The sequence below is a fragment of the Callospermophilus lateralis genome, chromosome 9 (assembly GCF_048772815.1).
Source record: "Callospermophilus lateralis isolate mCalLat2 chromosome 9, mCalLat2.hap1, whole genome shotgun sequence".
In the NCBI taxonomy this organism is placed as follows: Eukaryota; Metazoa; Chordata; class Mammalia; order Rodentia; family Sciuridae; genus Callospermophilus; species Callospermophilus lateralis.
This window is the reverse complement of record NC_135313.1, coordinates 71137794-71162636: the sequence shown is the minus strand read 5'-3', so window position 1 is coordinate 71162636 and position 24843 is coordinate 71137794. Positions and strand designations below refer to the sequence as shown.

The 24843-nt window shown below is 33.9% G+C and overlaps 1 protein-coding gene across 1 annotated transcript in view; it reads right to left on the bottom strand.

Moving 5' to 3' along the window:
• Window positions 1-24843, bottom strand: part of Ccdc148 (coiled-coil domain containing 148) — a 200688-nt gene that overhangs the window by 164071 nt on the left and 11774 nt on the right. The window contains exons 3-7 of the mRNA XM_076866446.2: window positions 12081-12184; window positions 8335-8417; window positions 7986-8137; window positions 6852-6947; window positions 6590-6768 (exon numbers count right to left, since the gene is read on the bottom strand). Of these exons, the coding sequence (XP_076722561.1) occupies window positions 6590-6768; window positions 6852-6947; window positions 7986-8137; window positions 8335-8417; window positions 12081-12184 (614 nt within the window). The remainder of the gene's footprint in view (window positions 1-6589; window positions 6769-6851; window positions 6948-7985; window positions 8138-8334; window positions 8418-12080; window positions 12185-24843) is intronic.

The window sequence follows — 24843 nt, the reverse complement described above, 5'->3', positions numbered from 1 at the left end:
TATTAAAAATTTTCTCTCTCTCTCTCTCTCTCTCTCTCTCTCTCTCTCTTAAAAAAAAATGTGTCATAGTAAATATGTACCTCCTTTAAAGCTGTGTTGTATGAGGTTCCAGCTACTAACCACATGTGGGCTGAAACATGAATAGTCCAGAGGAAGATGTGTTTTAAGTATAAAACACTGAGCAGATTTCAAAGACTTGTACAGAAAGAGAGAGAGAGAGACAGAGAATGTAAAATACCTCCTTAAAATTTTTAAAATATTGATTGTATGTTGAATTATAACATTTAGGAAATACTGAGTTAAATAAAATGAATTTTAACATAAATTTCACCTTTTTATTCAAACTTTTAACATAACTACTTAAAAATTACACATGATTCATGTGTAATTGAACACAGCTTTTATCCAGTATTCAAATTTGTTTATCAGCATCTTGACACATGTAAATTCTTTCTTTATTTGGTGGTACTGGGGATTGAACCCAGGGCCTTGTGATTGCTAGGCAAGCACTCTACCAACTAAGTTATATCCCTAGCCCCACATGTAAATTCTTGAAGCAACATGGTATAAGGGGAAAGCTTTCTATTCAAATGGGCACAAAAGACTCAATTCTGCTGAACTATTTACCAGCTAAGAAACTGTAGTATCTTCATCTGTAAAATAGAGTTTTTTAAATAGCATAACTTAAAGATTAAAATCAGGTGTATTTGTCATATCATATAGTAAACAATCATTAAATATCAATTGTCTCCTCTTTAACCTTTAGCTTACATTTTTAAAAAGCCTTTTTTTTCCTTTATAATATAGAATGGGCAAAACTTTAATCATTTCACCACCTGAGGATAACTATAGTTATTATTTACTTGGGCAGATGTTTACATGTCTTTTTTGTGTGATTATATTGATACAGATGTAATATTTTCAGACGGAAAGAAAACAGAGAATACATGTTATTGGAACTATTTTGAGGCCTGCTTTTTAATTACATAGCAACATGTTGCAGCTATCTGTATCACTAAAAATTATTTCATATTAGAAATGTCAGTGTGGTATTATATGGTGCAAATATATCACACTTGATGCTGATTTCCTCTATTTGTTGACTATTAAAATAGTTTCAGAGATTTTGCTACCACTAAAAAAATAATAATTAATGTTAAACACTTTTGAAACCAAATATTTCACTCCTACTATTATTCTTTAATGCCACTTCTAAGGAGACAAATATAATTCCCATTTACAAAGATTTTTTGACATAGTATCAGGTGGCTTTCCAAAAATTTATATGCCAATAATAGATAAAAATGCCCATTTCTTCCATACTGTTTTTAACCCTAAATATATTTATGTTTTACCATTTTTACAGGTAAGAATCTAAATATTGCTTTCATTTTCATTTTTTGATGAGAAAAGAGCTTCATAAGATTCTTAGTCATTTGTATTTAGATTATCACCCAGAATTCCACAGACTGTCATGCTATCTATTCATCTTCCAACATCAGCATCATATTACTCAGTATCCCACCAGTTTCTATGGTACATGAATCATCTGTGCTTATTCCTCCTCTTTGGAACTAAAACCCAACCATCTTCAACTCCAGGATATTATTCAGCAATTCCCCTCTCTTCTGTATCACCAAGGTTTATCACTTACTGGATTATTCTCATCAGCATCAAACATACCCTACTTCTCCCATTTTAAATAAAAAAAAACTAATTAAAATTTAAAAAGGAAATTACATAATTGGCTTTGATTCTCTGTTGTCCTTCACACAGAAAAACTCAAAAAACAGTTGTCTATACACATTGTCTTCTCTCTTCTCCTATTCACCCAAATCTGCTCCAATTAAGCATTTGCTTTTACTTTTTAATAAAAATGACCACCAAGGTCCTCCATTTAGAACCAACATTTACTTATGATTCTCTTTTATTTACTTATATGTAGCATTTATTCAGGGGTCACCAGCTCTGCTAATACTGTGGACCACTTCCTCTTTACCTGCCTTCCAAAACTCTTTCCTGGCTTACATCTCAGTGTCATTTTTTGGTTCTCTCTCTTCTCCTGGACACTGTAATATTGGCAGGTCCAAGGGATCAGTTTTTGACCTTCTCTTTCCTCTCTTGACTACATCCCATCTCCTGCCAATGACTCACATATATGTAACTCCAGTCCATATCTCCTTCCTAAATGCCAAGCCCACAAAGCCCACTGCCCCCATAAAATAACTACATGGACACCTAATAGCACCCCAAACTCAATATGTCCAACCCAAAATAACTGATCTTCCCAACAGCCAATGCCCACTTGCTCATAGTCTTCCTTACCTCATTGAATGGCAACTCCATTGTTCTAGTTGCTCAACTCAAATAAGCAACTACATTGGACTATTCTGGCTCTCTCTTTTTCTCACATGTCTCATGAAATCTTTCAGAAGATGGTGTTGATTTTGCCTTTAAAATACATCAAAAGCTGACTATTTCTCACCACTTCTACTCCTCCACTCAGGCCCCCACTGTCTTACCTGTATTACTTTAATAATTTCCTAAATGTCCAGTCTTTTCTTGTGCTATATACTTCTCTATCACAATGTATTTTAAACACAGCAACTGCCAAACTGATCCTGCTACAACTTAAGCCAGGTTTTGCTACTGTTCACTTTGGCTCAACACCTTCCAGTAGTTTCTCATATCGCTCAGAGTATAATCCAAAGTTTTAAAAAGATTTTAGAGCTACAGGCTCTAAATATTCTGTCTCTGAGGCTGGGGATATAGTTCAGTGTTAAGCACTTGGTAAGCATGCACAAATTCCTGGATGTGACACCTGGCAACATACACACACAGCAAAAATAAATAAAGAACCTACTCCTCACTGTTACCTCTTTGACTCCATCTTCCACTACTCTCCTGGTCTGTCACTCATTTCCTGCCATACTGCCCTCTTGCCAGGCAAATTCCCACCTTGGTAAATACTGAATATGATGAATTTACTCTAAATATCTTCATGATGCAATCCTTCAACTTATTTCATGACTTCAATTCAATGTCACTTTCTCAACCAGGCCTATACCCAAAATATTGCAATCTGCCCTCTGCAACTCCAGCCATTTCTGTCTTACCCTAATTTAGGTATTATGTTTACATTTTCACATTTTCCATTTGCTTCATGAGTACAGAGATTTTTATCTATGTTATGCCAATATATGCTTAATAAATAATTTTTGAGAATATGACTAAATACCCTCTTTATCTCCTTTGCCCCCTTTGCCTTTTGACTGTTCAGTGTTCAATGAATTTACAAACTGCCTTTATATATTAGGAATTTTAATATTTTGTAACTGATACGTTGCCAGTCTTTTCCTCTTTGGTGTTTAATCTTTGCCCTTGTCAACTTTTTTCCTTTAAAAATTCTTTGTTTTAGAACTTAAATATATTCATAGGGTTCAAAATTCTAAAAGTACAATAAAAGGGAAATACAATAAAAATTCTTCCTCACACCCCATCCTCCAGCACCTGGTTCCCCTTGCCAAAAGCAATGAATGTTATCTCTCTTTGCGCATTCTTTAAGACCTACAAGAGCAAATATCGGTGTGTGTGAGAGTGTGTATATGTCTATTTTCCCCCCTTTTACACAATATGAATTGAAAATTATTTTGCTTGCTTAACTCTATACCTCACTCTACCCCTTGCATGTTGTTCCAGATCAGCAAAGTTTTAAAACTTTTTTTTACCGGTAGAATAATACATTGTATAGATGTATAAAAATCTATAAAACTAGCCTTTATTAAGGGTTTTGCTCAATCTATTCTATTGCAATAAATAAATAAAAATAAATCTGTTTATATACTTAAATATATTTTTACGATACATTCTTGAAATATAGAAACTATTCAGACAAAGGATATGTGCTGTGTGATTTAATAGGCTCCACCATACTGCTTTATAGAAATAAATTATGTAATAACAAAGTTTGAAAATGAAAAATAACTAGGGATGGAAGGATTGTGATCCTAATGTAAACTATGGACCCTGGGTAATAATTGTATCAAATGATGGATGTTTTTAAATTCAAACAATTAAAAACTCCAGTCACTCTGGCTTAAAACAATAATCTAGATTAGTATCCCTTTTATCCCACTCTCTCCCACTGGTGTGCACATACATGTATGCAATCTGTGAGAATTTTCACAAAACATAATAGCTAAAACCAGAAGGGAAAATGACCATATCAAAATGAAGGTGGATCCTGACAAATGAAAATTGCAATTAATATTATAATTGAATATGTAATTCATTGTGCTAGTTAGAACAGTGTTTTTATATGCAACACTGCTCACCAGCATCAGAATACTGATGCCAACCACCTCTATCTTTATTCAAATTATTCCTTTTACTCTCTTTCACCTCAAGGAAACTTATTCCTGAAAACTCATTACGTTTTGATTGAAGCCTTATTATTCACTGCCAGCATATTCATATTTTCTTTAATTAATGTTTGCATGTAATTTTATTTAGTGAGGGTACATATGTATATGTCTCTTCCCCAAAATATTTCAAATTATCATAGTAAAACCATATTCTAAATTAATCTGTCTGCCTAATCTCCTACCAAGGAGTTTAACAGAGACCACTATACATTAAAGATTATTCAATAAATATTCAACAAGTAAAACACATCATCAATTATGCAAAATGTATTTTGGATAATTATATGTGGCAAGAACCATTAAACTAGAATTTATGAACCTTATGTTCCTCCCAAGTAGATTCCTACCATCCCGGAACATGCCATTTCACTATTTCCTTCATTGTTTTTACCTTCAAGTCAACTGAGTTACTTAGAAGATGCATTGTATAGAAAGTACTAGATGCTATGGACACTAACATAGCTATAAGTTACTTTGATATAAAGAGGTTTATATTCTAATCATTTAATCTTCTTTTTTAGAATGCCCTTCCTATTTGCTTTCTGCTGATGCTAACTCTGCCCATTCTTCAAAGTCCATAGTGAATTTTACATCCTTCATCAAGCTTTCCTGAGTTATTTTATCCTCAATGTTTCTTCCTTCTGCAGAAACTTTAGCAATGTGAAATATATTCAATAAATTCTCTACTTAATCTTTAGTAATTTGAAGGAGCTGTGAGTCCCAACTTTTTTGAGTGGCATAGGATTACATATGACAGAAAAACAGAAATTGAGTTAAGATTTTTAAAAAGGAAGGAAAGTGCGGTGGGAAAAACAGATCTTACTATAAGGAAGCCATCTCAGGCTCCTGAAGAAAATACCTCCATATTTAGGATCTGCTAATCTAGAGATACCACAAACTCAGCTAACTTTCTCACGAGGACAAGGTGCCACCTTGGAGGAAAAGTCACAGGCTTTTAAAGGACAAAGATTAACCTTCTTCAAGTCACAGATAATCAGCCTATTCAGAATGCCTTTTCTCCACCAAACAGAAACACTGCACCTCTTTCCTAATGAGTTCTGAAATCTATTTAACAAGGTTGGGATGGGGAACTGGGAGAGGATATTCATTTTATAATTAGAAACTTAATCTAAGTATATGGTTTAGCTAATACTTCACTGTGACTGAATTCCAATTAAAGGGTAATAAACTAATCAATCAACAAGTGTACATGATACATTATTAATTTATTTTTCAGCTTTATTGCCAGGTGAGAAGAAGAAAAACAAGGGAGAGAGGTAGAGAAGGAGGAGCTCCCAGAAGAACAATAGATGCTGATGGAGAGGAACACAGGAACATCCCCACAGAGGTGTAAGAAGGAAGCTAAGGTAAGGAAAGGCCCAGACTTCACCTTGAATGGGCTCTATTGTGCCAAGATGAGTAACAGATGTAACCCAAGAGTTCGGATTGGGGAACTACCAAAGCACAGAACTCTACTTGGGAGGAATTAAAATTTTCCTTATTATCTGTTTCTAAACACCAGCAGTTTCATATAAAGGATCTGTATTCTCAGCAATTAATTAGATATAAAAAATACACATATTTGTTATATTTATCATCTTCCATTTCAAAGTTAAGAACCTCTATTATGTTTGCCACTCCAAAGAGAAACATCCTTCTCAAGGTGCAACCAAAAGACTATTTCTTTTTAAAAAAATTGACATTTATAGGAAAAGTTTTTTAAAATTTTGAAAACATACTCTAGGTCACCACAGGACAAAATCACAGTTAATTACAAGTAACATAATTTCATTAATATATTTTTAATTATAATCAATTATTAGTGCTGATTTGTAAATTTCCACTATAGAAGAGCTTTATATATTGAAATGAAAATTAATAGTCACTGAAAATTCCTATTTGAAAACTAACTTGTACAGGAAAGAAGGGTAAAAAGTAGATTATTGTCATCTTTTAACCTTATAAAAATCTTTAAAATCTGTATATCAAGATAATTATTTTGGGAAAACCCTCTCCATTCAACAAATAACCAATCTAAACATTTATTGTTAACTTCCCATCACATAGTAACTATGCAATAGTAAATCAGAAGTATAGTGACCATGAACAAAAATTAAAATTTAGTATAAAAAATCTACAGGATTCAAGTAGTTTTATCAAGTCACCTGTTTATGTCTTCTAACTGTACATCAAAATCTTGAAGTTTCTTTTGATATTTCTCTGTAAAGTTATAGAACTCTTTGAGAATTGAAGATTTCAAATCAGGGTATGGACATTCCAAAGTTTCTAATTCCATGGGTAGTTCACTAAGATTAGTTTTCTCTTCTGAACAATAATCCAGTATCTGAAAACAAATTATGTGATTACTTTATTTAACATAAGTGACAAAATGATAGACAAATAAATTACTAGCTTCATCACACTTACTTTTATATTCCAGCCTGAAAGATCTCTTTCTATTTCCTGTTGCTCCAGTCTAAGTCTTTCAAAGACAGCTTTCAATTGTTTCTTCACAAAGTCAACCTAGAGGATGTGTTGTACAAGTAGAACTCACATTATTACAAGTTATCCAGTATTTATATGTAAGGACACAAGAATTATTCTCAAAAGCCAAGAAATGATAGAAAGTTAGATAAGAGAAAATTCTTTTGAGGACCTGTTACAGAAAAATAGAGATGCCCATATGGCAGTGCTCATCAGACAAATGAACCTCAATGAGACTTCCAGACACTTATCTCCAAACAATTGAAGCTACCCCACACCCACATTTACATTTTATAAATTGTAAGGCAGAGAACAGAATTTTTTCTACTTAAATCATCCCTTCCTTTCCTTGTATCCTTGCCTATAGTCCGCAGTGAGGTATAGATTTAAAGTATTATTATTGCAGTATAATACTACAGAATAACTGAAAAGTAAAGAAAGAAAAATCATTTTAAAACCTCTTATTTAGCACAACAATAGATCTTATGCTGTACTGAGGGGGTGTGCAGTCAGCAAACTAAGAGTTACTTAAGAAAGCATTAACAGGAAGTAATATAAAAACAGGGTGCTGTGGTGGGAAGTGACAGTAGCTTCTCAGAGGAAAGACATTTAAGTCAAGAACTAAATGACAGAAAACACCATCAACCAGACAGAGGAAACAGATGATGTAAAGTCCTTGAAATAGGAATGAGCCTGATATGTGGGAGACACAAAAAGATAGCCAGAATCTATGGTACTGAGTTTCTGTAGAAAGGTACAGATCAGGAAGGAGATGTGAATAAAGAAGCTGGAAGGGGGTCAAATGGGAAGGAAGACTTCAAGGGCAGAAGAAGCCTATGGAATTTCAACATCAGAACAACTGGATCCCAGAATGCACTGGGAGGAAGGGCAAAAAGGAAAGCAGGGAGACCAGTTATGAGAAATGAGGGTTCCTGGGCAGATTCAGCATATGTTTAAGATGTTGAATAACCTTTCTATTTAAATACACAATTCACATGTTTATTTCTTATTTCAAATTATTCTAGTAAGGACAAAAATGAAATATTACATTATCAAAAACAAAGGTAACACACTGACCTCTTCCAGTACTGTCACTGAATTAAACTCCTTATGGGCATGTGAATTCTGTGAAATGTGATGTTGTCTATACTTTAGATCTGTTCTCAGCTGCAGAATAGGATTTATCACATTTTTAAGATATGTGCTCCATTGTTCTGATAACTCTTGTTCTGTGGTAAAACAAGGTTGAATCGAGGAAATACATTATTATCTTAAGTTTCTTAAAGAACAAATAATAAAGAGTGCAGATTTTTTTATTCTTTTAGAAAAAACAACTCTTAAAATATTAAAAGAGCATGAAGTGAGTGGCTCATTTTCATTCTTCAAAATAAAATGTGCCTTTAAATATAGGATTTAAAAAGCTTACCAGAATTCATAACATCACAAAGACATTCATTTCCAATGTTCTCTTCATTGAGAAAAGATTTTATATCAGATTCCAATTTAAATCTGAAATAGACATATCTCAATCAATATTTTTACAATTACTAACATACATATATGTTTAAGAAATAAGTGGAAGCAATCTAATGTGCTTTTGTTCATCTATTAATTGATTCAGACCTTGTGCTAAATTCCTAACATGGACTGGGTACTTGCTAAGCTCAGGCAGAAGTAATAGCAAGAACAAAGGCAGCACACAGCAGTCCCAGCACTACTTCATGGAGAGAGAACCAGCACCGGGAAGTTACTAAAGGACACCAAGCTGACCTCACCTGCTCAGAGTGGTGTTTCAGAAAGATTCCCAAGGCAGCAAGATAGAGGAAGGACCTGGGGTGGGATGAGCAATAGAAATGGAAGATGAAAAGGAGATTAGGCAAAAACCAGACCAACAAGGAAGCTATTTTAAAAGTTCAGAAATGATAAGATTCTGAACAAAAGGAAATGCAAGTGAAGCTTTATTTCATTTTTACATACTAATAAGAGTAATAAATCTTTATGATCTTTTACTGTGTTTTAAAAATACAGTCATTTTTAGAGTAAAATAACTGGGCATCTAAAAATACTATATTCCTTGATTATGGCAGTCAATCAAACCTGTTTCAATCTATTATTATTATTAAAGAACAATACTAAAACATAAGAAAATAGCAATAATTGCAATACTTTCATACAATGATAATTTTTATTTTTTGCAAATGAGTTTCTAGTCCTTGATTACGTTATTTTATGTAGTTGTGATAATGGTATATTTAACATTTTATATTGTGGGATTTTTCTTTGCTTAACACTTTTTTAAAGATATATCTGAATGGTTTTATTATTTTCATGGATGCATAGTATTTCATTTATATACACACGTGTACACACACATACACACCATCATCTTCTACAATTGACTTACATGAGACAGGGGTTTTGTTTTTGTTTACATGTATAAAGAAGTGGTGCTATTATTGTGAGTGGCACCTCAGTGTCTGTTTTCCCTGCAGGTAATTTTTGTCAGAAATATTTTAAGATCACATTTGCAACTGTACATGTAGAATGGGTATGTTATGAAGTCAAACCAGATTTTTTTTTTCAGAAAAGAACTCTTTAACCAAAAATGTAGCACTAAAAAACCCATCCAGCTTATCTTATATTTTCAGCACCCAGAAAGCAATAATGGAGCATACAAATTGCCAGAAGAGTGAAGCTATGGATAATTTTTGGTGTTCTTAGGATCTGATTCTCCACCTAAAATCATCCTGGAAGGGTGAGGACCTGTACTTAAGGCTCAGAAATACCCTTTACCAGGCTGTTCTGTCTGCAGGCAGTTGCACTGCATAGATTAATATATCATCTAGACAAATGATCACATAAAAATACAGGGTTCTTTGTGGTACCAGAATGAAACAAGGGAGTAAGTGCTCCTGGGAAAGTTTATCAGAGTCCTTAAGGAATATAGTTTGAGTAAGCCCATTACATTTTAAATAAATTTTTATATTAAACATAATTTTTACATTTGGAAATTTTTTCTAGTGTCCTTAGTTCAGAATTTTTTTAAGAATCATAAGCTTTGCCTTTCTTTTCTTTCTTTCTTTCTTTTTTTTTTTTTTTTTTTTTTTTTTGGCTAGCAAGTTTGTATCAATTAGATCGCAGATGTATCAATTAGATTGAAACCCTATGGGATAAAGAAAAAGTTGCTTATTTCCAAGGTCATGGTGCACAGGAGACAGATGCAAATCCTTGATCCACCCAAACTACCTTATTTATCTTCTGTAAGTAATTTTAATCTTCTGAGACTCAAGAATTTCATAAACTGATACAGCAGTGATACCTACATTGTAAGGATTAAATGAGATAAAGCATGTAAAGTACCTAACATATTTCCTAAAACATACTAAATTACCCAAGAAAAGTTGAATGTTATTATTGGTCCTTATTTTCTGTAGGTCTGAGTTTCTCAAAAAGAGTATTCTGGTAAGACATAATATTTAATGGGGTTTGGATTTTGAAAGGTTGACAAACATTGATAAAGCTTAAACTATGGATTTGCTTGCAGTCCTTAAATTTTCCACAAATCTAGCCATTTCCCTTACATATCTCTTATTGATATTAGTTTTTAATTTACTGAATATGTAATAAAATTAGCCTACACTCTAGAATAACACTTAAAATTATATTGGGATTCTTTTTGTTCAATTTTCAGTCCTTATAATGTTTTAAGACATTATGATCTTTATTACTAAAGTGTTCCTCACTTCCATCATCTTTGTGTCATTCCAAGTCAGCCAACAGAAACTTTCCATAATGATGTGTATATGTTTCTTCTATCTCAAGAATAGCTTAATACACACAAAGGGAAATGTGGAACAGCCACGAGTAAAAAACAAACAAACACTTTTCCCAGTGTCTTCTTTTTAATTTGAACTTGCATCAGTGAACACCATAATTAAAGCTTCCTGATATTGGCTTTCCTTTTTATCCTATTTCAAGTTATGCAAATTTTCAAAAACAATTTCCAATGGGCTCAAACATTTTCTCTCTACTAAAGGTGACTTTTTCAAGGGTAAGTGGGTCTGATATAGTTGTTTTTATAGAAGAAGTATGGTGATAAAGTCTATATAATTTTATTTTTGTGTTTTGAGTTATACTATAGTATGAGACCTTTGCCAATCATGAACTTTTACCTCACATATAGGACTTGCTTGCTAGAATAAGAATCTCCTACCAACATGAAAAGCACCGAAGTCAAAAGTAAAGTTAGGGGTTGTGACTCAGTGGTAGAGTCCTTGCCTAGCATGTGTGAGGCACTGAGCTCAAACCTCAACACCACATATAAATAAATAAATAAAATAAAGATCCATCAACAAATATATAAAAAATATATTTTAAAAAAAGTAAAGTTAATGATATTGGGAAACTTGACTCAGAATAAGATCACAGAAATTGTCTATTTTGATATAAAATAAATGCTTTATAATACACATTTAACAAACATACTTTATAAATACCACCATTGTTAAAGCAAGTACATATGCCTTAAGTGGAAGAGAAATACAGCTGTTTTCTCCTTGCTTTTACTTTTGAAATTTATTTTTAAGAGATTACAATGAAGATCAAACATGACATTATTATTTTGTTTTAATTCTTCTTTAAATAACTGCTGGAAATAATAACAAAAGTCAAATACCATAACTGAATTAAGTCATGATGCAACTATATCAAGAAAACCACCAAGTAAGTCCTTAGTTCATCTGTTTACCTAGGTACTGAAAGCATTTTACATATCTCCTGCTTATTCCACAACATACAGATGACTGTGATATGATATTTGCCCTCCAGTAGCTTATCACCTTAGTGGAGAAACAAATGTGTACCCACACATTATAATGCAACCTGCTGAGTATGATATACATAAATGCAAGCAAGACAGTAGGTGTGTAAAAGAGTAAACAATGGGCAGATGGAGACAATACTTTTAATTTTCTACAGAATACAAAAGCCATTCCCTGGATTCCAGATTAGGCTGAGGAAATGAGAAGATTTTAATTTGACTCAAATTCGAACTGTAAATCTAAATCTTCATTGTAATGGTTTAATTAACATGGAACATTATAGAACATCTGATTAGACAAGTGCAACTCCTAGTGAACCCTTCATGTTGTGCTGAAACCCCCAAGTGCTTACCTGACTTTGTTTAGCCTTTGGTGTTCCTGCCACCACACTTGCTTGTGTTGTTTTATAAGCATTTGTTCTTTGGATGTCTTTGAAGTCTGCATTGCTTTTCTAATCTAGATTTAGAGGAAGAAAAAAGAGTAGATACTTCAAAGTTCCTTAAGATGTCTTTTCCACAACAGAAATGTTTAAATCTGAATGTTTTAAGTTAAATATTTCTTTTCAGTCCTTGTTAGTACATCTTCTAACACAAATCCGCCCCAAATAACTACTATATTAAAAAGTAAGGACAGGAAAAGAAAATGGTTTGTAACACTGGCCAATTTAAGAAGTGGTTTTAAAGTATGAAAAAGAAAGATAAAATCATTCTCTTTCCCATCCACACAATAAATAATACCTGAATTCATATAAGCCTGAGAAATTTTTAAAAAAGTTTTCCATATATTTCTTCCATTTTTGGACACATCTTCCCTGCCAGGCATTGCCAGTATCATTATTCCCAATCTACATATGAGTACACTGGAGGTAAGAGAAGTTTTTAAAAAGACTATGTTTGGACTGGTTGTTGTTGATGTTTATTTTGTTTTTTGTTTTGGTACCAGGGAGTGAACCCAGGGATGCTTAACCACTGAGCCACATCCCCAGTCCTTTTTATATTTTATTTTGAGATAGAGTCTCACTAAGTTGCTTAGAGCCTCAATAAATTGCTGAAGCTGGCTTTGAATTTGCCATCCTCCTGCCGAAGCCTCCTAAGCCTCTAGGATTATGGGCAAGTGCCATTGTCCCAGGCCATTTATTTATTTATTTATTTGTTTGTTTATTTATTTACTTACTTACTTATTTAATTTGTAGAATGGGAAAGTCATCAGTAAATTGTAAAGAGGCTTGGCTCTAGTCCCAGCCTTAGCACTTTCTAGAAATATGACATTGAACATATTTCACCTCTATGGCTTTATAAATTTTTAAAAATTAAGTATTTAGGCTAAATATTTATTTGAAGGTACTTATCAAAGAAACAGTAAAAACTCATGTAGCATGGAAACCTAAATTTTCAACTAAATTCCCTCCCCAAGTTCTATTGCTTTAAAAAACATAATTAGTACATTTGGGTTTTAGCTGCCAAGTGTGTCAGGACTGGATCTGTTGCTTTATAGCCATTCCAACTAACTCCCTGTTCTACTCCACATCACAAAGCAGCCTGTATTTCTCAGGAACCCATATCTTCTGGTCCCAGCTGGGTTCAGCCAAAGGCAGATGCTGGCTATTGGAAGAGTAAAAAGAGGGAGGAAAGGAGAAACAAAAATATTACCTCCATCCCTGCCTTCACTACTCTCAAAGGGGTCTCAGGAGCACTCACACCTTCTCCACTGCTTCAACTTTTCTCTGCACAGTTCCACCATGGTTCCAGATATCTGCGATAATCTTAGCCCATGAAATATGATACAGCCTTCCTTCTTCTTTATGCCCCTCTGAACTAGGGATGGCAATGATTTCCACTGATTTTTATCTCTCTATTGCCTCATAGTCCTCTGCTTCTTGGCTCCATCACCTTATAGCTATCCTTCAACATTAAACTCCCCAGTACTCCAAATTCTTTCGTAGTGTTTGTTTCCTGGTTAGACTCTTACTTATACTCATGTGTACTCTGAACTTGCATATTCCATATTAACATTTTTAAATCTGTACAAAAGGGCAAACCAGAAACTTGAAGAAATAAGCATATTTCATAAGTTCTGTGCTACTCAATACTAAGTACTCTGATAGTTTTAAAGTATCAATAACAAAGATACAAAAACTTCAGTAGACAAGTTCCAAAAAGAAATCTTCATAACGCATGCTATTTCTAGGTCTTATTCACTGATTACTTTAACCTTGAGTATATCTTTCTGCTGTTCTAGTTTCTGATTCAAAATTAAGGATATAAGAAAATAAATTAACCCGAAGACTACTTTAAAAGTACAAAGTCAAAGTCAAATCTTTTCCACAGAAGGTCTTAAGAGTGCTACAAATATGACATTTTAGAAAAAATAAGTAGAGGACACTGCAGAAAAACATTCAACAGTCATTATTATATCTAATGAAAAAAAATTTAAATTAAATTCTGACACTGTAGCACTTGTATGTGAATGCCTAAAACTTATTCCAAATATTAACCAGCAAGAGTCCTAAAGTTTATTGTAATAGACACACTTTTAAAATTAGATTTCTTTGACATATTTGGTCCATGTTGAACAAAAATAATTAAAACACACTGATGGAAGATGTGGACACATTTTTATAGCTTAAGAAAAAAATCAATGGTGCCGCCTTCAGGCCCAGGGAAAGACCAATTAAATAGACTATAAAAGTCAAAATAAAGCTACTATTTTTTGCTAGACACTTCCAATATTTGTATAACATCCTGACTTTTTGTAAATCTACTCATTGATTCAACTTGTACCCTCAGGCCAAAAATGAAAAAAAACAAAGTCTTAACAAGAATAAAAAGATTTAAAGGTGTATCTTTATCAACAGATATTTCTAGATGATTGCAATTCATTTTACTAGACAATAAGCCAATGATAACTTGTGCAAAAATGCTGATGATTAAAAAAGAAATCCTTGGGAAAGCAACAAATGTGAGTGAGAATATGGAGGAAAAGGAACTATTACACTGTTGGAAGGAATGTGAACTAGTACAGCCACTAAGGAAAACAGTATGGAAGCATCTCAAAAACAAAACAAACAAACAAACAAAAAACTAAACTAAACTAAAAATAGAACTACCACATGATCCAGCTATACAACTGGTAATGTTTATACAAAGGAAATGAAGCCAGCATTTAAAAGAGATACCTGGTACTATTCACAATAGCTAAATTATGGAGTCAGCCTAGGTACCTGTCAACAGATGAATGAATTTAAAAAAATGTGATATATGTATATAGGTATATACGTATATATAAGTGAACTCCTTAGTATGTACACACACACACACACACACACACACACACACAATAGAGTAATTATTCAGTCATGGAGAAGAATGGAATAATTCCATTTACAGGAAAATAGATGGAATTGGAGGACATCACATTAAACAAAATAAGCCAGACTCAGAAAGACAAGTATCACATGCTTTCTCTCATCTGTGAAAACAAAATAAAAGAAGAAGGAGGAAAAATAGGAGGTAAGAAGAAAGAAGAGAAGTAGAAAAGAGACTATTGAAGAAGGGGAAAAGGTCAGGGAGGCTGGGAAGAAAGAGGAGGGGGCAGGAGGAGGTAGTAGGAAGGATAGATATAATTAAAACACAATATATACATGTATGAAAATATCACATTGAAATCCATTGGCTTTTACAATTAATAATTAGTTAATGCACATAATAATACTAATAAGTAAAATAGCAATTATTTGAAAAAAAAGTACAAAATAATGAATTCATGAAAAAAATAAGGAACCAGAAGTCTCCTGTGTGTGGTTTATTATAATGACCCAAGATAATAAAACCCAAAATAGGCATCTTGGAATACTGAAAAAACCCTTTGGACCAGAGACTAATCTTTATAAATAAACATCAGTAGCCAGTAATTTAAGTGTTAGTTAAACATATGCATATATTTGCCAAATTCACTGGGATATATATTCAAGATTTCTGCATTTTACTGTATGTGAATTATACCTCAATAAAGAACTACCAACATAAATATAAAGGAAAAACTATACTAAGATGCAACTTCTTATCTATCAGGCTGGAAAAATTCTATTTTTATTAGTACCTATTAGTTATATGTGACAGTGGGTTTCACTGTGTCATATTCATATATGCATATAGCATATTTTGACCACTTCCACTCCCTAGTACCTACCCTTATCCTTCTTTCCCTCTTCCCCTGCTGCCTTTCCTCTTCAATAATCATCTACCTTCTACATTCATGTTATATTTTATATTTTCTAGATTGCACATATAAGATAAAATGTGCAATACTTGTCTTTCTGAGTCTGTATTGTTTTTAACATAATCTCTAATCCATCTATTTTCCTAGAAATTACATGATTTTTGTTCTTCTTTATGTCTGAATAATATTTCATTGTGTATATACATTTTCTTTATACATTCTTTTATTGACAAGCGCTTAGGCTGATTTTATAATTCAGTTATTGAGAATTGTGCTATAAAAAATATGGGTATGCAGGGATTTCTATAGTATGTTGACTTTAATTCTTTTTGAATACATACTGAGGCTTAGTGTCATAGAGCAAATCTATTTTTAGTTAAAAATTCAAATATTTAATAAAACATTCTGTGGCTATTTGGAAGCAGGCTCTCTCATAATGCATTCCAAATAGTGGGAATATAAAATGACACAAGAACCACAGAAGGAAATTTGGATGTGTATCACAATATTTAACATGGATATACCTGGCTAACTAGCAATCTCACTTATAGAAAAATCTCTGAAACCCGTATTTGTAAAACATAAAAAGATATATTTACAAAACTATTCATTACAGCACCATTTAACATTTAAAAATTGAAGAACAAAAATTCTATCAATAAGTATACTTGTCAAAGTAAATTGAACCTGAATCTGATCAATTCTGTCACTATAACTACCAATTTTCTGAAAATACAAGAGAGAAAAACATGTTTAGTGACACCACCAGGATGGAATCAGCATAGCATAATTCAGACTGGGAGAAACTATAAAGAAAAACAATACAACATTTTAAAAAATCATAAATATACAATAGAATGATGGGGGAAATCTCAAAAGTAAAAACTAATTTCAATAGATGAATTTTATCTAGATGTTTATTTGAATAAACTTTAAGAAAAAGTTGAAGGCAGGGGAAGATGGCAGAATGGAGCTAAGCAGCGAATCCAGATCTCCTCGCAATACAGAAAATAGGCAGCAAAAGGAAAAGCAGAATTGAGAAGTAGGTAACAAAATAAATGCTCTAAGATTCACTATTACAGTCTGCAACCTGGAGAGACTGGAAGATAGGTTACCAGAGTAGAAAACAAACTAAAAGTCGCCTAACCTTGAACCAAACCTGTGGAGGAGAAGCGAGGAGGAGCAACAAAGAAGAAGGGAGTAGACATTCTCTTAAGGGCATCCACTTAAAAACTCTTGGAAAGACAAACAAAATTTAAAGTGTGATGGTAACAGCAGGGACCTTAAAGTGCAAACAGCTTAAAACCAAATTGTGAAAAGAAAATTGAGTCGGGAGTCCACAGCTATCTCGTGGACCGTCAGCTGATCAGTCACCCTGTTAAATCAACCTGGAGTCTTCCCACACTCAGACAGCTGCAAATAAAACCAGAGGTAAATCTCCTGCAGTGGAACCTCTTAAGAATCTAGCCAGAATTTCTAGAAGAACCGTTACTTGCTGAAACCCACTCTCTGCCTCTCTCTCACTATGAACAAGGGAAACAAATACACTGGTAAGGATCTGTGCCAGTAAGTGTGCCTAGCCCCACTAAGCTCTGTGCAGTGACCACTTGCTCAATTCAGACAGAGGCAACAACAAGGCAGCTTTGACCCTGAACAAAGGAAAGGGGAGTCACCAGGCCCTAACCACTGACACTGAGGGAAGGAACCATGGGAAGTCTAGAGAGAGTGCCTGGGATAATGGGGTCATACCAGAGGGATGCTGCCTGAATATCCAGTGACATAGAGACCCAAGAGGAAACTACCAGAGTCTATGCAGCAGGAATGGGCAAATTCCAGCCTTAACAGGTGCAGAGCCCGAACTGTGATCACAACTGGAAAGTGTCAGGGCATTGTTTGGGTACCTGGAGGACCTTCATCAGACTTAGTAAGCATAGGGAATCAACACCTGCCATTCACAACCTGGGGCAGTGGAAACTAGAGTCCAGGTGAACTACCAGAGGCCCTTCACTACAGCACTTCAGAAAGCACTGTCAACCAGGGGAATAATTCTACACCACAGAATAGCCACAGAAAGCCCACAACCAGAGTTCCTGCACTCACAGATGGCCACCTTAACTACCACAAAATGGATCCAGTGGAGGGAAGCAGGTGTGCAGAAACCCACAGCAAACACAGGGCACTTCAGAGCCTGCATCATGAACTACTGCACACAACAGAAATAGCCAACTCACAACTCTGCACTCTCCAAGCTTCTGTGCCCTTGAAACTTCAGAGAGATCTACAGCCATAGACTGATGGACATCTGCTAAATGTCCAAACCCCAATGGAATCCAGACAAAAGATACAATAAGAATTTTTGTCACCGTGACATAGTATTTAAACAATTCTAATATCTAATTTCATCATATAAATTACTCTTTGATATGAATAATTGTCAATCCAAGAGCAAATATTGTACCTTCAACACATTTGAATGTATTTCATCTAATAGTTTAAAGCATTAATTGGAGTCAGTCTTCCTATCTTTTTTTTCTTACCTCTAGTTTATATTTCTTTCTCTTATCCCCTACTCATCCTCTTGCATTATCCACTACTGCTGCAAATACCACCCATTCATCTATTTCTCCTTTCTACCTTGGTATAAATTCTCCTTTTATAACCTCCCCATCTTTCTCTTCCCTCCTCTCTTCCCTCCCTCTCTTTTCCTCTCCTATTTGTCCAATTTTTCTTCCTCCCCCTTTTAGCCCTCACTTAAGATTATAGTAAGTTTACTAAACTTAACAACTAATGTTTTGACCTATTGCAGAACTTTATTATAGGTTTATACCTATTTGAAGAAATGCAGAGAACAATTGCAACAAGTTTTTGTGTCTTGTAAGGTTGAATAGAACAAGGATTGGCCCAGAAGTGATTATTGTAAATAGGGCTCAGTGCATCTCTTAAAATAGTGTTGATATTCAGATCAGAAGAGGTCAGAGATTGACTTAAAATATCATTTTCTGGATATTTACCAAACCAAGACTCTTAAGAAAAAGAAGTCAGAACTATACCAGTGGATGGGTAGACATAAAAACAATATGAAAAAAAAAAAAACAAGAGAAAAACCATAACAAACAACCCATAATGATTCAACAACAGACTTCATTGACTCCACAATGGAGGAAATGTCAGAGAAGGAATTTAGAAAGTTCATAGTTAAACTGTTCTATGAGATAAAAGAAGATATAAAGACTGAAATCAGAGAAAATACAAGAAGAAAAAGATCACTTCAATAAAGTAATAGAGATTCTGAAAAAGAATCAAACAGAAATTCTCAAAATGAAGGAATCAATAGACTAAATTACAAATTCAGTGCATTATCAAGAGATACTCAAAATAGCAGGTTAGAGAGGGTCACTTTCCTGTTGCTGTAAGGTGTGAAACCAAGAGTTCAGACATGCAGCTTTTCAGCAAGATGAGAAAGGGGAAACTTTCTTGGAATTTACTCTGGACATTCAAAGCAGATCAGGGACTCAGGTGGTTGGATATTACAAATTAAAGAAGAAATCCCTAGTACTGTTGCCACCAGCAGTATGCTGCTGGGTGTGATCTCCCCTGTGCAAAAATAGTGGAGCCATACATCAATTAAAGGAACCCCATTTTTAGGAAGTCTGAGATGTGTCTAGATATGGAGAGATCAGAGATCAAAGACACTGACCAACTAATTTGAAAGGTGTTCTGCAGAACATTATTGCATGGAAAAAAGCTACATCTCTCCTAGATACCAGCAAAATCAGAGGAAAGAACCATTTTGCAGCTCCAGCATGGGGTAATGGCAGCTGGGGAATCCAAATACTGACAGCTGTGCCTAACTTGAAAAACAGGTTTGGCAAACTCACAGTGCACAGCACCATGTGTGTACAGGTGACCAGAAACAAATAAAACATGGATAGAGGTTTATACATGGGGAATACTGGTCAGGGAAATCTGCATAGCATCCTCCATCACCCTCCACTTGAAAGATTGGCTGCTGAAAGATCGGCTGGGAGAGATATACGTGGATGAGAATTTGGAAGGGTTGGGTAGGAATTGATTGCACTTGGAGTTTCAATCTGAGAATCTAAAAAGCATGAAATTCACAAGTTACTGAAGAGAACAAGAGTTGGCCCCTCTACCGCACAAGTGAAACCCAGAGTTTTTTCATTCACATGGATTTCATAAACAAGTAGGGGTTTCCATCCTCATATCAGATGAAGTGGACTTCAAATCAAAATTAACCAGCAGGGACAAAAAAAGGTCATTTTATTCTTCTTAAGGGAACTATACAACAACACAACATAACAATCATAAACATTTATGCCCCAAACAAAGGAGCATCTACATTCAAGAAAAATACCCTCTCAATTTCAAGAATTAAAGAGATCAAACACAATAATAGTGAGTGACTTTAACATGCCTTTCTCATCACTTGGTGGATCTTCCAAACAAAAACTAAATAAAGAAGCTATAGGACTAAGAAATAGAATTACTGATTCAGACTTAACAGACATATATAGAATACATCATCCATCAATGCCTAAATACACTTTCTTCTCAGCAGCACAAGGATCTTTCTCTAAAATAAATCATATCTTAGGCCACAAAGCAACTTTTAGCAAATAAAAAAATAGAGATAATACCTTGCATTCTATCATATCATAATGTAATGAAATTATAAATCAATGATAAAATAAAAAGAGATGTTACTGTAACAAATGGAGGCTAAATATGCTATTGAATGATCAATGGATAGCAGAAGAAATTGGGGATGAAATAAAAAAATACTTAGAGGTAAATGAGAATAGCAATACAACATACCAAAATCTCTGAACACAATGAAGGCAGTGCTAAGAGGAAAGTTCATTACATTGAGCTCACTTTCATTAAAAGAATTGAAAGCCAACAAATAAATGGCCTAATATTACATCTCAAAACCCTAGAAAAAGAAGAACAAATCAACACCAAAACAGTAGAAGAAAAGAAATAATTAAAATCAGAGCTGAAATAAAAGAAATTAAGACAAAAGAAACAATCTAAAAAAAATTGACAAAACAAAAAGTTTGTTCTTTAAAAAAAAAATCACAATACCAGACCTTAAATTATACTACAGAGTTATAAACAAAAATGGCACGGTATTGGCACAAAAACAGACATGAAGACCAATGGAACAGAATAGAAGACACAGTTACAAACCCACAAAACTGCAATTATCTCATACTAGACAAAGATGCCAAAAAACATACACTGGAGAAAAGATAGCCTCTTCAACAAATGGTGCTGGGAAAACTGGGAATCCAAATGCGGTAGAATAAAATTGAACCCCTCTCACCCTGCACAAAACTCAACACAGAGTGGACCAAAGACCTACTAGGAATTACACCAGAAGTCTGCAACTGCTAGAAGAAAATGTAGGTCCAGCACTCCAACACGTCAGCTGAGGAACTGAATTTCTTAATAAAGCTTCTAAAGCACAAGAAGTAAAATTTTAAAAAATCAATAAATGGGATGACATCAAATTAAAAACTTCTTCACAGCAAAAGAAACCATCAAGAGTTCAAAGAGAGAGCCAATATAATGGGAGAAGATCTTTGTCACCTGCTCCTCAGATCAGGCATTGATATCCAGGTTACACAAAGAACTCAAAACCTTAATACCAAAACAACAAATTACTCAACCAACAAATGGTCAAAGGAACTGGACAGATACTTCTCAAAATAAGAACTACAAATGGTCAACAGATATATGAAAAATGTTCAACATCTCTAGCAATTAGAGAAATGCAAATTAAAACTACATTGATATTTCATCTCAATGCAGTCAGGATGGCAATTATCAAGGATACAATTACAATAAATGTTGGCAAGGATGTAGAGAAAAGGGTTCACTCATACAATCACTCTGAAAAGCAGTGTGGAATGAAACCACCATATGACCCAGTTCTGCACTCCTCAGTATATATCCAAAGGATTTAAACTCAGTGTACTACAGTGATGTGGTAATATCAATGTTTATAGCAAAACAATTCACAATAGCCAATCTATGGAATCAACATAGGTACCATTCAACAGATGAATTGATAAATAAAATATGATATATATATACACACACAGACACACACACAATGAAATATTACTTAGCCATAAAGAATAATGATTTTTATTGCATTTGTCAGTAAATGGATGGAACTGGAGACTATCAAGCTAAGTGAAATAGTTAGTCCCCAAAAGTCATAGGTCAAATATTTTCTCTGATTTGCAAAAGTTAATCCAAAGTGAGGATGGGGAATTTAAAAACAAAAAGAATAAAAGAAAGATCACTGGAGTAGACAAAAGGGAATGAAGCAAAGGTAAGAGGGATAGAATAGAGAAAGAATGAATTTGGCCTAACTTTACTATGTACATATATGAATATACAACAGTGAATCATCATCATGTACATCCACAAGACACTAATTTAAAAAAACCTATAGGTGTTGGCACGGGAAAAGGTATATTCATACATTGCTGGTGGGACTGCAAATTGGTGCAGCCAATATGGAAAGCAGTATGGAGATTCCTTGGAAAACTGAGAATGGAACCACCATTTGACTCAGCTATCCCTCTCCTCGGTCTATACCCAAAGGACTTAAAAACAGCATACTACAGGGACACAGCCACATCAATGTTTATAGAAGCACAATTCACAATAGCTAAACTGAGGAACCAACATAGATGCCCTTCAGTAGACGAATGGATAAAAAAATGTGGCATTTATATACAATGGAATATTATTCAGCAATAAAAGAGAATAACATCATGGCATTTGCAGGTAATGGATGGAGTTGGAGAAGATAATTGTAAGTGAAGTTAGCTAATCCCAAAAAACCAAATGCTGAATGTTTTATATAAGGAGGCTGATTCATAGTGGGGTAGGGAGGGGGAGCATGGGAGGAATAGATGAACTCTAGATAGAGCAGAGGGGTGGGAGGGAAAAGGAGGGGGCAGGGGTTAGCAATGATGGTGGAATGTGATGGACATCATTATCCAAAGTACATGTATGAAGACACAAATGGATGTAAATATACTTTGAATATAACCAGAGATATGAAAAAATGTGTTCTATATGTGTAATATGAATTATAATGCATTTCACTGTCATTTATTTAAAAAAAAATTTAAAATACCTATAAGTAAATATCACAAAGATCAGTAGAGGCAAGGGAACAGGAGGAGGGAAGAGAGGAGGGAAAGAGAAACTAAATTAGAACAAATTATATTCCATGCTTTTATTAATATGCCAAAATTGATTCTGTTTCATACATAACTGCAAAGAACAAATCAAAAAGTTTCTGAGACAATCAGGCAAATTTAACATTCACTAGATATTTGAAATTATTGAGACATTATTATTTATATGTGTGTGGTACTATAGGGCTTTTTATGTTCTGGTAGTTTAGATTTACATGCTGAGATATTTACAGGTGAAATATTATGATGTCTAAAATTTGCTTAAAAACAATCTGGTGCAGGGGATTACAGAGAAAACAATAGCCCAAAGTTGATAATTATTGAAGCTAGATGATTCTACATAGAGATCATTATACCATTTAAACTAATATTTCATATTTATAATTTTTTATAAAGTTTAAAAAATAATTAATAAAAGGAAACTTGGGCAAGAAGAAATATTCATTCTTGTTAAGAAAAGAATTCAACCAAAAATAATAATGAAGATCCCTTTTATACTTACTAAATTGGGAATGAATAGTTATCTACAGTGTATGAAAAATTGGTCTCGTTTTCAACCTAAATCTACTCTAGGGTTTTAGTCCAAATCTATTCTATGGCTTCAACCTTTGAAAGACTCAATGTTTGTGTTATGGTTGGATATGAGGTGGACCCCAAAAGCACATGTGTGAGGCAATACAGGAAGCATTAGAGGTGAAAAGATTGGGTGATGAGTGTCTTAACCTAATCAGTATATTAATCCCCTATTAGAGATTAACTGGGTGGTAACTGAAGGCAAATAGAATATGGCTGGAGGAGGTGGGCATTAAGGATGTGTCTTTTAGGTATGTACTTTGTATCTGGTAAGTAGAGTCTCTCTGTGCTTACTGATCATGTCCTGAGCCACTTTCCTCTACCTTTCCACTATATGTTCTGCCTCACCTCAAACCCCAAGGAATGGAGATGACCATCTACAGACTGAGACCTCTGAAACCATGAGTCCCCCGAATAAACTTTTCTTTCTCTTATTGTTCTTGTCAGGTATTTTAGTCACAGCAGCAAAAAGGCTGACTAAAACAGTCTACCTCATTGTCTCATCTAGCATCCAGAAATTGATTGTGGTCAACGACACAGTGATTTTATAGATGACCATCAATTCTAATCAGCCCAACATTGTCAGTAATACAACAGGCAAATAGCTAATTATTCTAATATAACCTGAAGCAACAATCTCTCTATGTACTTTAAATTTCAACATTTTATCACTCCATCTTAATATATCTATGTTGCCAAAATAAAATGCTATAATAATTAATGTGCTACAACTGTTAATTTTGTGCATTAAAAATGTGCATATATAAAAAGGAAAATAGATTGATAATTAATACAAGGATTAAGGCAGAATGTATTAGCTATGAACATTTGGATGAGTCACATTTTCTTTCTGAGTCAATACCTTTTATAAAAAGTTCAATAATAAAATAAGAAAGAATAACAGATAATATTGTAATTATAATTCTACTTAGTATAGACTGTTTGATACATTAGCATCCATAACATTAAAATATAAACTTCTAAGAGTTTTATTTAACTTCCAATTATTTAATTCCATTTAAGCCATGAGTCTTTCAAGGAAGTGTTCTCATCTTAAAAATAAATTAAAAGCAGAAGGTC